Here is a 15,031-nt window from a genome sequence, read left to right as displayed (position 1 = left end):
TCGCCCCGTATCCTTTTTTATTTTTAATCCATCCTCACTGGTGGCCTTTGAGACATCCACAGAGATCCTTTATATGTGCTAAAATTTGTAAAATATTAAGAGATTTCTCTAAACCCAGTGCTTCCTTCACCTACTTTTCCTCAGCTTTATTTCAGTCAGGCTGCAATCACTATAAATTAGATACTCCTAACTTAAAGTTAATGACAACCTTGTACTTTTGTCAATTATCCCCTCTTTCAGAGCTTGGATGGCCAACAGGGATGTGACAAAAGCTTGACTTACTGTGTGTGCAGCAGCTGACAAGGGTGTCCGCTGCACTGGCGTCCTCCGATGACTGCGATTATCCCACAGGACAATCTGGCCTGAGTAAGTCCCACCAACCACCAAGTTGGGATGGAAACGAGCAAAGCAGACTGACATCACAGAGGACTGTGAAAATAAAAGGGAGAAGGGTGCATGGTGAAATGCTGGGAGAAGGTTTGTTTCCTTCTGAACAGAAAACAGTTTATCGCATAAACTCAATACATCCTGGAAAATATAAAGCAATTAAGTGCATAGTGAACAGAAAATTCAGTGCATAGACACAGACTTGCCCTTGAGAGAGTGCCAACAGTTATCCCTTGAAACCTGAAATTTAAAGTCCTGGGTATGTCATCAAATAGGCGTAAAACCTATCTGATATGCGTCATTGTTTTGTGGTCTGGAAAGCTTGGTTTATGGACATTTCCCACTTACCAATGCAATTGTATTAGAGCTAATATTAATTACCCGCTGAAGTCTTTACAAAGCAATTCTTTACTCTGAGGCCATGGCCACATCAAGTTATCTTATGTACAGTGTTGGCAAGGCTTTGAAGATTTTGAGATGGGGTGCTTTTTTGTCTTTTCAGCTTCAAGTAGACTTCTAGGAAGTGTACTGACCTCAGACTGATCCAACAGGTCCCTCCCCAAATTCCCTCGCCTCCCGTGGGCTTTCTCCTGACCTTTATCCTGCCCACTTCAGACAATTCTTAATGTTATTCTTTGCCTATTTTAACAAACAGTCAGAAATGGATTTCAGTTCAGCTCTGCCATGGCCTGTCATAGCATCATGAGTGTGGTTTCTGAAATTCCACAAAAGACTACTGGGCACTACATTTTATGGGAAATTACTTAGCTGAGACAGAACCATGATGGACTTAAAATCAGACAAGTTGACTGTTTCACATCTGCTAAAAAGTCCATTTTCATTCCTGCAGTGCTTTACATTTTTGTGTTTGTATGTAGAAGTAAATTTTTAATAAACACATTTCATCCCTTCATTTAAATTTAATAAATGATCTTATGTGTAACAAAGGCATTGTACAAGGCATGATGGGAAGACAAGAGTAGTCACTGCCCTCAACAAACTCGTGCCCTGGTTAAAGAAGCTGAAAGGCATGCAGGCAGACGAACAGAGCTGCTGCTGCTCCATACGCATTAGTCCACGCCTTTGTCTGAAATAGAAAAAGGTGCCTCTCCACATGGACATAGTCATGTGGATGGGTGCATGCCTTGGCAAGTAGAGAGTAAGGGGAATTTTTGTGCTCACTTGCCCCTCTTAATTTTTTTTCACACTTGACATCCTGCAAGTAGCAGTCTTGAATGTGGTACATGCCTGTCACTAAACCACAGGAGTGCGTGTATGTGTGTGTGTGTGTGCATGCACGCACACATGTTGATGTGTCTTGTGTATGTGATAGGGGGAGATTTGTTTTTGCAAAGAGAGGGGAGAAAAAGAGGAAAAGTGTAAAGGGTGTGATGGTTAGACCTCACAAAAGAAAATGTATCACCCTCTGAAGTATATGTGGGACATTTAGCGACTGAACAGGAAAAGAAACAGGCATTCCTAAGAGACGGGTAAAGAGAGGAAAAGACTGGAGGCACCCAAACAGAAGCTGATGAACAGCCTGCAGTCTGGTTTGGCTGGGAAAGAGCTCCCGTGGAAGAAGCAGGTAGCAGGAAATGTGGCTGAAGAGGTCACCTGGGCCAGACCAGAGAGGGCCTTGAATGGCAGGCACCTAAGGATGTTTTTCTGCAGGCAACAGTGAGAAATCACAGCTTTCTGACAAACAAAGTGAGAGGATCAAAGGTTGTAACTGATAAGCCAGCAAAGTAAAGAAATGACTGAAAAAAAAATTACGACCTCTTTCTGACAGGAAGCTAAACATCCATTTCTAAAAAGATCAGATCTATTATCAGCCTAAGGCTTTCTAGTCAGAACAGTCTCAGATACTCTGAGGGAGAATCAAGAATGTGGACTATTTTTCAATGTCATGTTTTCCTGGTTTGAAATGATTTTCAGTTCCAATGCCTTGAACATGATTCAATAGAGAACATGCGTGTGCCCCAATCTGGTTTTCATAAAGTTCAAGAAAAACTCTCAATAATGATACTGAATTAAAGAAAAAGAAAATAATGCTGGTCAGCTTCTTGTTTTACACATCCCACAGAAACGATTCTTAGTTTTCAATTGATGAAATTCTTATGTTGTTTGAGCATGTTGGAAACATTTTCTTTAAAGCTTCAGAAAGACTTAAAATTATCCAGGTGGTATCAACAATTGAATTTACCAAAGCTCCAATCAATATGGATAAAGGAATGTCATTAAATTAGAAAAATCCAGAATTCAACCACTTGATTGCTTCTGTGTTTCAGTCAAATACCAGCACATACTGCTCCAAACCTTACACAGCTTGTTGAGAGACTAAACTAGAGCAAAATATAAAGTGTGGGTATTTCTATGAGGCTGAAAGACATAGTTGGTCATCAATTAGACTCCAACCTCACGAAGTGAAAACTCTTAATTCCTACTTTTTCATTCATTCATTGGTTCACTCTTCATTCATTCATTCATGAAACACCTAGTGCCCACTAAGTACTAACTCGATCATTTCAAAAAATTTCAAATGTCACAAAAGCCTTCATCTCGAATTCAGAATTCTGTTTGCATTTAATAAAACGTTCAATTAATGCTAAAAGAATTCTGCCATCATAAGCTATTCTATTTTGCTGCAAACCAATCTTTACAATATCTCCATAAGGAATAAAGTAGACATTTTTATTTTATATTTGAAAGATTCGAAATGGAGAAGTAGCTATGTAATTCATCCATTTCACTTATTTTTAAGCTTAATACATTAATTATAGCATTTTAGAATATATATTAAGGTTCAAAACAGATCTCCAAGGTATGCCACATTTGACATATTACCATTCATATGGAAACATTAAGGCAGTATGATCTCAATTACCTAGATGTAAAGTTTAGAATTTGGTCATTTCTTGAGATGTTTCTAAGTACCCTGATGTTTGATGTAATGGTGGCAAACAGCTGAATGATAGAATTTTTTTATTTTTTTGTCCAAATACTTAGGTACCTTTTGAACAGCCCCCAACTACAGCCCCGACAGAGAGAGCCCCTCTTCTAATTTGGAAAGTATGCATCAACTCCCTATGAGTAAAGTGTCTTGGAAAAACACCCTGCAACCTCCTACTGTTCATATAGCTACTGATCTAGTTGTTGTCAATTGTCATGGAATTTATAGACTGTCAGTATAAAGAGCAAAGGATGATATCATCTTGTCAGTTACAACTATTCAGTAAAGGGTAAAAAAGCGTTCCAGAAAAACTGATTGACACTAATAAAATATGTGTTTTTTTGTTTTTCTGTTTTTAACCGTACATTTTCTGAAGCCATATTCTATGAAAAACATTAACAATAATGTTATTTTAAAAAATTCATCACTTTCCTAGGCATTTAACATTTTCTATTCATTCAGTTAATCAGTGTCACAATAAAGCCTTATTAAATTATATGATTAATACAATTTAGACAAAATTTATTAGAAACAAGGTTTCCCTACCTTGTGATCCTGGCTCTAAAAGAATATGTATCTATATAGATATTTTTGTAATTTTAACTTTGTACTTATTTTATACTTTAAAAATTAGAGAGTTAGAACTATTTTGAGAAACAATGTATGGCCTTTAAACATTCAAATCAAGTAGTTGACATGAGTGGAAAATCATGATGAAGCTGACAAGAAGAATTTTTGGATGATGTTAACTGTCTAATCAAAGTAAGCTTTCCTGACACTACAGTTGAACTCTGTTTTCTATGAAGCTAGTGATTTCATTGATGTGGGCACGTTGACGGTCAAATCAGGGGCCCAGAAATATAAGTTCATATGTTAAAAGCTTGATGTAAAACCGACGAGCCTGACTAACTACATTCTAACTCAAGTAACATAGAGACAGTTTTGCATGAGGAACCACCATTTCCAACAGGGCGAGCATCACATTCTGATTATTTGTATACTATAGTCCCCCCAAACTGGGACAAGCATGGTTTTGAGACTACGTTTTGAGAATCAGTCATCTGTGTTGACCATTTCTGGTGTCCTCTGCAGCCGCAGAAGCCCAGAGGCTCCAGAGGAAATGGTTTGTTAATCTTGAGCAGACAGCCTGGATACCGGCCGTCCCTGGAAAGGCGGCACTCCTCTTTATCCACATTGCCACATGTCCACTTGAGCACGAGCTGACCCACTGAACAGGGTTCCACACCCTAATCATCTATGTCGAGACAAGGCAGTTTATGTTACCCCATTCACCAAGGAAATTCCACAGAGACGAGACCAGTGGAGACTCCACTTTCAACGTCTCCCCCTGCTCACTGCACACCACTGCGTTGAATTCCAGTCGACCCCAAGCTCTCCTTAAGTGGCTGTGAAGGCTGTTTTCTATTTTATAGAGCTAATCCAGGCCAGCTTAGGGATGGCACTTCCCCTTAACCACAGACCAGATGCCTAGGACAAAAAGCCTTTGGTCATTGCTGGCTGGGCAGCTCGTCCCCTATGTTCACATTTGATCTGGTTTGTCCTTCTGTGTGTGGCATTCTGCCCACTCCCCAGCCACCATGCCTGAGTGAGAGAAAGAGGGGTTCTGTATTCAAAAGCATCTCCTATTTCAAGTACCATCTCTTCTGAGGAGAGGCTGGTCCCCAGAGACGGAACAGCCATATTGTTGCCATATGCTTTTTAATGATGGCTGACATTTTATTTGCCTAAAAGCAAATGCTTAACTGTCAGAGGGCTCTGAGGCAGACAGATCAGATGCTTCTGGCTACTAGCGAAAAAGTATATATTTCTGCAAGTACCTAAGAAACCCACAAAGATATTTCTTTTGTTAATGGAAATACATGTAATTGGAGAACACTGCTATCGAAAACCCCTCTTAAAGGCAATCACATAGCACCAGGCATCTGACTACATGCAAGGCGTAAAAGTGGTAGAGCCAAGACATGAGTCATGAGTTGGGCACTTAACTTTGATTGAAATGAAGGGGAAAAGTCTTGTTTCCTTCTGAGCTCTCTTTTCCTTCACCCAAGCTACTATCCCAGGGTGCATACTTCATTCTTCTAAACTCTGAGAAGAGTGACCATCTACTGAAAGTTATCAGCCCATTAGTAATGGGTTGCCCGGGAGCAAATATTGAATTAGCTTGCTTGCTACTTCTTGACTGAGTTTGTATTTTAAAAAAAGGAAAAAAAAAAAAAAGAGAGAAGAGCTGATTCTAAAATTTGATTTCCCAAAGATTAGAAACCACTCATTCCGATGACTTTTCTTAGAATCCCTTGGACTTTTCATGCCTTTCAGTACCGAGACTTTCATGTGGGCCTAGAGCTCTGTGCTGAGAATATAAACGTTAGTGCACAAATTACAATGAGATGCCAGTTCACATCTACTAGGATAGCTATATTTTTTAAATGTTTACATGTCAATTATGATCGGTAAAGCTGGGGGTAGGGGAGAAAATAACTTGTGTTAGTGAGGACAGGGAGAAATCAGAATACTCATACAATGTTGCTAGGAATGTAAAATGAGACAGCCACTCTGGAAAACAGTCTGGCCATTCCTGAACAAGTTAAACACTACATTAACATATGACCCAGCAATTCCACTCCTAGGTATATACCCAAGATAACTGAAAACATATGACTGCACGGAAACGTGTACACGAATGTTCATAAGAGCATTATATTCATAGTAGCCAAAAAGTTCAAACAACCCAAATGTCCATCAACTGAGGACCAGATGAAACATATATTTTTTTATTATATAGATTAAAAATAAAAATATTATATAGATTAAAAATGTAGATTAAAAATCCATACAACGGAATATTATTCATCAATAAAAAAGAATACAGTACTGATATGTGCTATAACATGGATGAACCTTAAAAATATTATTAAGTAAAACGAGTCACAAAAGGCCACATATTGTATGATTCCATTTATATGAAATGTCCAGACTAGGCAAATCCATAGAAACAGAAAGTAAATTAGTGGTTGCTTAAGGGTGGCGGTCAGGGGGAGGATGGAGAATGACTAACGATGGATACAGGATTCATTTTGGGGGTGATAAAAATGTTCCGGAATTAGATAGTGGTGATGGTTCACAACTTTGTGAATATATTAAAAAACACTAAATAGTATACTTTAAAAGGGTGAATTTTATGATATGCGAATTATATCTCAATTTTTAAAAAGGTAGTGTGCAGACATTGTCCTGATCTCATGGAGTGTACCAACCTTATTTCATATCTTCAGGACACATGTCTGCACTATTTTGATCTTTTTTTCAAACAATTATTCAGTCCTCTTTACTTTCCCCTGAACATCTTCAGTTTTTACTCTCCAAGAGGCACTGAGGTGGAAAGGGAAGGCTGACACACTTGGAGTCCCTACAGTTTACTTCCTGCTGTGACACCTGTTAGCTGTGTGAATCCTCTAAGCCTTAATTTTGTTTTGCAAATTTTCAAATTATTTGTTTTAAACAATTATGATGAAATGTACATAACATAAAATTTACCATCTTAAGCATTTTTAAGTATACAGGTCAGTGGCATTAAGTACATCGACGCTGTTGTGCAACCATCGCCTCCATCCATCTCCAGAACATTTTTATCTTCTCCAACTGAAACTCCATACCCATTGAACTAATTTCCCACTCCTATGTTCCTCTCAGCTCTTGCAAGCTCCATTCTACTTCCTGTCTATATGAATTTGACTACTCTTGGAACCTCATATAAATGGAATCATATATAATATTTGTCCTTTTGTGACTGCTTTGTTTTACTTAGCATAATGTCTTATAGCTGTTACCACACTCAGATAGTACTACAAGTATTACTACATCCATGTGTAGCATGTATCAGAATTTCCTTTCTTTTTAAGGCTGAATAATATTCTGTCATATGTATATATCACATTTTATTTATCCATTCATCAGTCAATGGACACTTGTGTTGCTTCCACCTTTTGGCTAACATAAACAATGTTACTATTAACGTGTGTGTATAAATATCTCTTTCTGACTGCTTTCAATTATTTGGGGTATATACCTATAAGTGGAATTGCTGGATTATATTTTATTTTTAATTTTTTGAGGAACTTCCATACTGTTTTCTATAGTGGCTGTATCATTTTACATTCCCACTAGCAATAAAAAAAAAAAATCAATTTCTCCACATTCTTACTAACATTTGTTATTTTCTGCTTTGTTCTTCACATCCTAATTTGAATGAGGTGTCTAACCTTGAATTTTCAATTCATAATAGGAACATGATAGTTCTTGCCCTGCTCAGAAACAAGGCATTTTCTTTGCTTCTTTTCCCTGGGACTGCTGGAAGATTTTAATTAAGAAGTGCAGTTTGAAGACTGATAAAAAATATTCCCCAATATAGAATTAGAAATGACTACTTTGTGATTCAAAGAAACATTTCTAGAGAAAAAGGTCCTGAGAGGACTCTTCATTTTGCTCAATGAATCTTTCCTAAACAATTCAGTTAGTAATATTTGATCCTGTCCTGATGACCTGGGTGAAGAAACTCCTGGAAGTGTACTACACCTTTCGTTACATATTTAACTCTTCCGAGTCCTTATTTTTGACAACCCTTCCCCTCTGTCTGGGACACTGATTTTTCTCTCTGGTTTCACATATCCCCATGCCTAGTTATAGCTCCTGTTGTTGATGGCAGTTCCAAGTCCTGACATTTACTGACTTTGGAAAATGAATTAGAGGAGAAAGAAGAAACAGTGCAAAGTTAGCACCAGAGATAACTCTGCAGTGAAAGCCGAGATTATATTCATTATTATTTATATGCATACTCACAGAGCAAGGATGGCCAATTTAGGGGAATTTAGACTCTATATCATAGTTTATAATCCCTTCAATGCAAATACTATTGAATACAACAAAATTCTAGGGCAATGGGATAATTTGCACACTATTTCCAAGGAGAGTTCTAAACTTTTTTTTTTTTTTAACCATGTTTCACACCTCGAATCAGAGCTGGAAACTACTTATCTGTGACATGACTTTATGTCTGATTATTACTAATTCATCCTACACAGGTTCATAGTCTCCCTCAAGCTATTTTCTAAATCAGTGTTACTCTAAATTTGCCTGTACCTTAGCAGCATCTGAGGAGCTTTAAAAACTTCCCTGATGATCAAGCCATATCCTATATCAATTAAATCAGAATTTCTTGGGGGCGGGGAGGAGGGTAGGACCCAGGCATCAATATTTTCAGAAATTCCATAGGAAATTTGATGTGCCGTCAAATGAAAAGTACTGCTTTAAATCAATGGTTCTCAAACTTACCTGAATATAAGAAGCACTTAGAGAGTTTATTAATAACACAGATTCCTCCTTAAAAAACTAAAAACAACTACCATACAACCCAGCAATTCCACTTCTGGGTATTTATCAAAGAAAGTGAAAACACTAACATGCACTTCTATATTCATTACAGTCAAGATATGGAAGCAACCTAAGTGTCCATCGATAGACGATTGGATAAAGAATGTGTTATACACATACACAATGGAATATTACTCAGCAATCAAAAAGAATGAAGTTTTGCCATTTGAGACAATATGGATGGACCTAGAGGGTATTGTGCTAAGTGAAATTATGTCAGACAGAAAAACAAATACTGCATGGAATCTAAAAACATAAAACAAAACAGAAACAAATTCACAGGTACAGAGAACAAACTGATGGTTGACAGAGTGGACAGGGAGATAGGTAAACAAGGTGAAGAGGAATAAGAGGTACAAACTTCCAGTTATAAAATAAATAAGCCATGGGTATGTAGTATACAGATATGGAATATAGTCAATAATACCGTAACAACTTTGCACAGTGACAGGTGGTTACTAAACCTATCATGGTGATCATATCAAAAAGTATACAAATGTCAAATCACTATGTTGTAGAGCTGAAACTAATATAGTATTGTATGCCAACTATACTTACATAAAAACAACAGCAACAAAGAAAAATACCCCACAGATTCTTAAGTCCAAGCCTGGAGCTACTGAATCAAATTTTGAAGAAGCCTAGTGGTCTGTGTATTTAACAAATATCCTGGTGCTTTATATCATTGAGAAATTTGGATAACCCAGATCTAAAATAATGAATTAGAGAATGGCCTAAAGTCACTATGGGATCAATTTCCTTTTCCATCAACATAGGCCATGCTGGGATGTTTTCTTCATAGGGTCGGTCATGTGCCATTTTCACAACCTGCCCAAATGAGACACACATGATACGATAAATATTTCTCTACTACAATGCCATCGCTCCAATTCTCTTCATTTTAGCTGCTCCTTTTCACATCTCTCTTTGCTTCCCCTCCCCTCCTAAATAATTAGGCTCTTAGAAAATAATCGATAAAAAGGATAGTGAAGGTTTAGGTCCCCACTCCCCTTTAGCATCACTCTCCAGGCTGACATTGAACACCGGAGAGTTTTCTTGCTTATTACTAGGAGGGCTAATGATCATTATCATCGTTACACCAAGTGTTCATGATTATTCACTTGTGGGGTGTTCCAAAACTTTTGATTACCTACTAAATGCCAAATATGTTGTATATATCACTATATCAATTCTATTAGGTAGGTAATTTTGCCTCCATTTTTTTTTAGATTAGGAAACCCAGCCTCAGGCAAGTTAAACCAAAAGTTTAAGAGCAAGTGAATAGTAAGTGGTAAAGCCCAGATTTGAACTGCAGCCTGGTTTATATTGATTTAGAAGCTAATAAACTGTGAAACGTTTCATCAGTTGAATGCAGGTGCATTTTCTCATTGAAATACACAGCCCCACCTCTTGAGTGTCACACTTGTGACATACTATGGGACTGGTAATCACAGACTAAACCTCATGCATCCCCATGTGGCAGGGTAGGCTTTGGGCTCCTTGCCCATTACAATAGGCTTGGCATTGCATCTCCAACCTCTCTCTAGTTAAACTTCTGCTGCTGATGTAGATAGATATTGGTCACCTGACTCAGCTCCTGGCCTACCTTCAGGTGACAACAGAGCTAATTAGCACCAATTGTGGTAATATTTACCATAAGGCAAGCACTTTTTTTTAACTGATTGAGACCAATTAATCGTTTCATAGGAGTCTACTGAACAGCTAGCAGCAGGAAACCAATTGGGTCACTACTGACAAGCTCTGTGATTATTGTCATTCTTTTGGGAGAAAGTGCTTTGTTTTCATCTTGTCATTATGCAGCCAAACCAAAAATGCCATTTCAGTACAAGTTCTTCTTAAATGAGTATTTATCCCCCAAAATAATTATGTAAATTGGTATTAATTATTGTGGAAAGGGAAGAGTTCTTCTGCATGCTTTAAAAAAGAAAGACTTCCTACTTAGAGACACAGACATAAGACTTGGAGAACAGTCTTCTGAACTCAAGAAATATGAAATAATATGCATGCATTTTTAAAATAAGAGATTCATTAGGAGAGAGTCATCTTGGGCAAAATGGTAACATTTTAGAAATTAAAAAAAAGAATGGCCTATGTTTAAAAAAACGTTCAAAAAGCAATCATCAATAAAAAATTTTAGGTGCATTCCATCCTCACTTGTATCTGAAGAGTCTCTTAAAATACTAAAATTCAAGGTGAAAAAGAGAACTTTACAAAAAAAAAATTGGTACATTCTAGCTAAAAACTACCCAACAGTAAGTTGAAGAATCTTGATAACAAGATCTTTAAAATGCAAAGCCATTCTTAGAAAATAACTGCTTCAGACTATCAGCTACACAAGGCATTGGAAGACTTCCTGGTACCAGGTGTCAGACTAGATATAACATATTACACTGCAGAATAACTAGGAAATTTCAATTTCCTTATTTGTAAAAGGACAGTTTGTTTCCTTAGCAAACTTTATAAATGGAAAAGTGGCTCTCAGTCCTATTTCAATTCTCACAGCTAGTATGAGTTCTGTAGAAAAATCAGCACAAAAATTATTTTTTTATTTAATAAACTTTTTATAATAGTTTTAGATTTGCAGAAAAGTTGTAATTATAGTACCATTCCTCCATACCTCACCTGGATTTTCCTGTTGTTAACATCTCCCCTATTGTTACATTAGTGTAGTAAATTTGTCACAACTAATGAACCAACATTGATACACTATTATTGAAGTCCATACTTTATTCAGACATTCTTAGTTTTCCCTTATTGTCCTTTTTCTGTTCCAGGATCCCATCTAGAACACCACACTGCATTTAGCAATCATGTCTCCTTAGGTTTCTCTAGGCTATGGCAGCTTCTCTGACTTCCCTTGTTTTTGATGACCTTAACTGTTTTGAGGCACACTGGTGGTCAGGTATTTCCTAGAATGTCCCTCAGTTTGGATTTGACTTTTTTTCCCCTCTAGACAGAGATCTTTTTAGATCTTACAAAATATTAGACAAAAAAAATCCATGACTTGAGATCAGCTGCTGAAAGGGAATTATAACATACACACACATTGAACATTTAAAAATTTGTTTACTTCAAAACTACTATGGATAAAGCAAGGTGAGGATACACCATTGTATCTGACAAAAATGCTCACTGAAACATTCTCGGGTCAAAGAAGCTTTTGCAGTATAGACTTCTGACCCTTTACTAACCCTGTAGTGCCACTTTTTCAGAAAATACAAAACCCAGGTTGCTATGCTTAGGCTGGAATAGGGATGAGGTACAAGCTGAAAGCAAACTTTAACTTTATAAAAAGAACAAGAAAGAAAAAAAAGAGATGAATACATGGATTGCTTTATAGATTAAAAAGCACCAGCTTTCTTCAGATCAAATATTTAAATCCTGCTTAATTAAAAAAAAAGGAAGTTGGTATTTGGATATGGCATGTGTTGACATCCAACACTTTGATTTAAGTGAGTATAAACTAGAATGAACAGATTATTTAAGAGAAGAAGAAAAGTTCCAATTTGACAGGAAAGAGAGTATAGGCAGTATTAACTCCAGTGCTTGTTAAAACATGAAGAATTAATAGCAAAAAGGGAGGGAAGAATTGTGAATGTCTCCAGTTTAGTATCTTCAAAAATGCTTGGGGTTTCTGAGACTGGCTCACCCAAACCACATGAAAGTGACACGAAGGGATGCAGCTACACGAGTTCTCCAAATCAAGACTGGGACTGTTCCACTTTTCCCATCAAACCATCTTACTTGAAGTGTAGCCACAAATTAAATTTATTTTTATTTTTTTGAAAAAGTACTAAGTCCTTGCAAAGGAGGCAAACACAGAATTCAGAAATATAGATCCCTCCCCCTGTCCCTGCCTCCTCCCCTTCAACTTGATAGAGGAAGCCATGTTTTAAAAAAAAAAAAAAAAAAGAGCCAGCTTCTTAGTCTGTGACTTCTTCCTTGGCAATTTGGCTTTCAGCTAGAGAATCCAATAGAATACAGGTATTGGGTTTTTTTTTTTTTTTTTTTTTTTTTTTTACAAACACAATAATAAATAGGCTAATCTGATTTAGAACTGTTGTATTGGCGAGAACGACTATGCACCATTGTACGATACATAGATCTGTGTCTTGCCTCTTGGGCAATTTCTTCTTGAATTTGTAGGATTCAGGTTTGTGCTTGAGGAGGTAGAAAAAAGAAGGAAGAACATGCCATCTCTATATGTCTCTCAACAGCCCCTGCTGACAAAATAAATGTACATTCAGAGGGTCTACCCAAAATGTTATGGAACATCCCACATTAGATCATTACCAAGTTACTTAGGTCAGAAATTATAGAGGGACTATTAAAAAAAAACAAAAAACAAAAAACAACCTACAGTGTTCCACTATATATAGACTCTTCACATTTTTTTTTTTTGAGTTACTGTGGTGTTTTTGCCAGCTGTGACAGTACATGGAATCACCTAGATTATTTTAAATTTAGCAGGAAAATAAAAGAATTTGGTAAGAATAGGTTTTTTTTTTCCCTTACATTAAAACTATATGGTGAGTATAGAACTCAGAGACACAAATAGGAATTGAGGTCCTATAGACAAGAAGCAATGTGGTTCAAAGGCAGAAGCAGTCTTTGTCTCTTTTTATCTGCCTGGAATTACTTAGTTATGCTTATGCCTAAGGCACGGAGATGAACCAGATGACCTCTCAGGACTGTGTCTAGCTTGGTGGTTCTATTGATAAACTGCTACTTTGAAGTACTGAAAGGACTAGAAAAAACTGGGTTTAAGTGCTTGCTAAAAGATCGATGCAAGAGACAAGGGTAAACTGATTTTTGTGACTGTCATCTAATTCCAAGTCCCACCCATCCCCCGATTTCTACACCAATGCTTTTTCCAATGAAGATTCTTTGATGTTTAACGAGAGACTCCAAGACAGAGTGACTAGAGTGTGGAAAGGGATAGAAATCTGTCCTGGTGGTTTATTTCTAAGCTGAGATAAATTCCCCCTTAACATGACGTTTACACGTAGTGGGAAGAATAACGAATAAATGGGTATTAAATTTCCCAGTGTTCAACATGAGCTAGTTTTTAAAAGAACTAAACAATAAACAAACTCAGAGACAAACGAAAATGTACGAACAAAAATTCCTTTGGGATTAAATTATTAAATTTACAGCACCTCAGAGATTTCTCTCTGTCCTTTTTGTCCCCCAGGGGGAAAACCCCACCTCATAAGACTTAGAATGCATAAATTAAAGGCCATTTACATGGAGTTTGAAGTTCCCAGTCCTGGAAAAAAAATCTGGAGGCATATTAAAGGCCATCTGTCAACAGAATCCTGTCTGAACCATGTCCTTCATTGAACGATATGGGGGATAATGCTGGTTAGCTAGAAGAATGTGATTATAATTCCAAAACACATATGTTAGAGTACACTTAATATGTGTGCCAGTCAATTATGATAATGGAATGGAATGGTTTGCATTATGCAGATCTGAATAAAAATACAAGAGGACAATATTTTTTCTCCTTTTCCCTAAAAAAGATAATTTTATGTAAAGAACAGGAGCAGTTTTCATAGCAGTCTTAGTTTTGTTCATAGACTTTTGATGATGAGTATTTTATCTCTGGGATTTGTGAGATTCACAAAGTGCTCAGGGTTCTTCTTCAAGAGTTGAAAAAGGAAAAGTGTCCGATGTTCCTGGGTAACCAGGAACAATATGAAACCAGATAATGAAGAGTTAAGAAAACTTCTCAGCCTGCTAATGAACTCCATCCTGCCCTGGTGAGACCACCCTCCTTTTAAGTGAGAGGTAATTTAATATGCATCTAACTCAGTTGTGTTTGGGCTTCATCCAACCTAAGAGTATCAGTGTGATAAATTATAATGAATTGTCTGCAATACTTCACAGAGTGACTATAGCAGACCTGAAAAACAAGATCCCTAAGCCTGATTTTCTAACCCCTTTTATTCAGACCACTCCAAAACTTGAAAATGTTTCTTACAGCTCCCTGACACTGAAAGTTACGTGCTTCGAGCCCCATTTGATTAGATCCACAGTTGTTGGCTGTCTCTATTAAATCAAGCCCCACACTTGAAAATGACACCGACGGTGAGACCAGCCAAATAATAAAGCGAGAGAACTAACATGGCTCTTCTAGTTTCCAAAGGGTTTCCTTACATGTTAATTTCCTTTCGTAATCCACACGGTGTGCTAGGAAGTACGTTAGTGAAATGGATTCGA

General features: G+C 37.1%; 1 protein-coding gene across 5 annotated transcripts in view; it reads right to left on the bottom strand.

Moving 5' to 3' along the window:
• The window catches only part of DYNC1I1 (dynein cytoplasmic 1 intermediate chain 1), a 277,262-nt gene that overhangs the window by 63,758 nt on the left and 198,473 nt on the right, over nt 1-15,031 (bottom strand). For all 5 annotated transcript variants that reach the window (XM_006911921.1, XM_006911920.1, XM_006911922.1 and 2 more), the window contains one exon: nt 283-429. In XM_006911921.1, coding sequence (XP_006911983.1) covers nt 283-429 — 147 coding nt within the window. The remainder of the gene's footprint in view (nt 1-282; nt 430-15,031) is intronic.

Source organism: Pteropus alecto, unplaced genomic scaffold, assembly GCF_000325575.1.
Source record: "Pteropus alecto unplaced genomic scaffold, ASM32557v1 scaffold21, whole genome shotgun sequence".
Lineage (NCBI taxonomy): Eukaryota > Metazoa > Chordata > Mammalia > Chiroptera > Pteropodidae > Pteropus > Pteropus alecto.
Note: the sequence above shows the minus strand (reverse complement) of the source record. Positions and strands in the feature narration are given on the sequence as shown.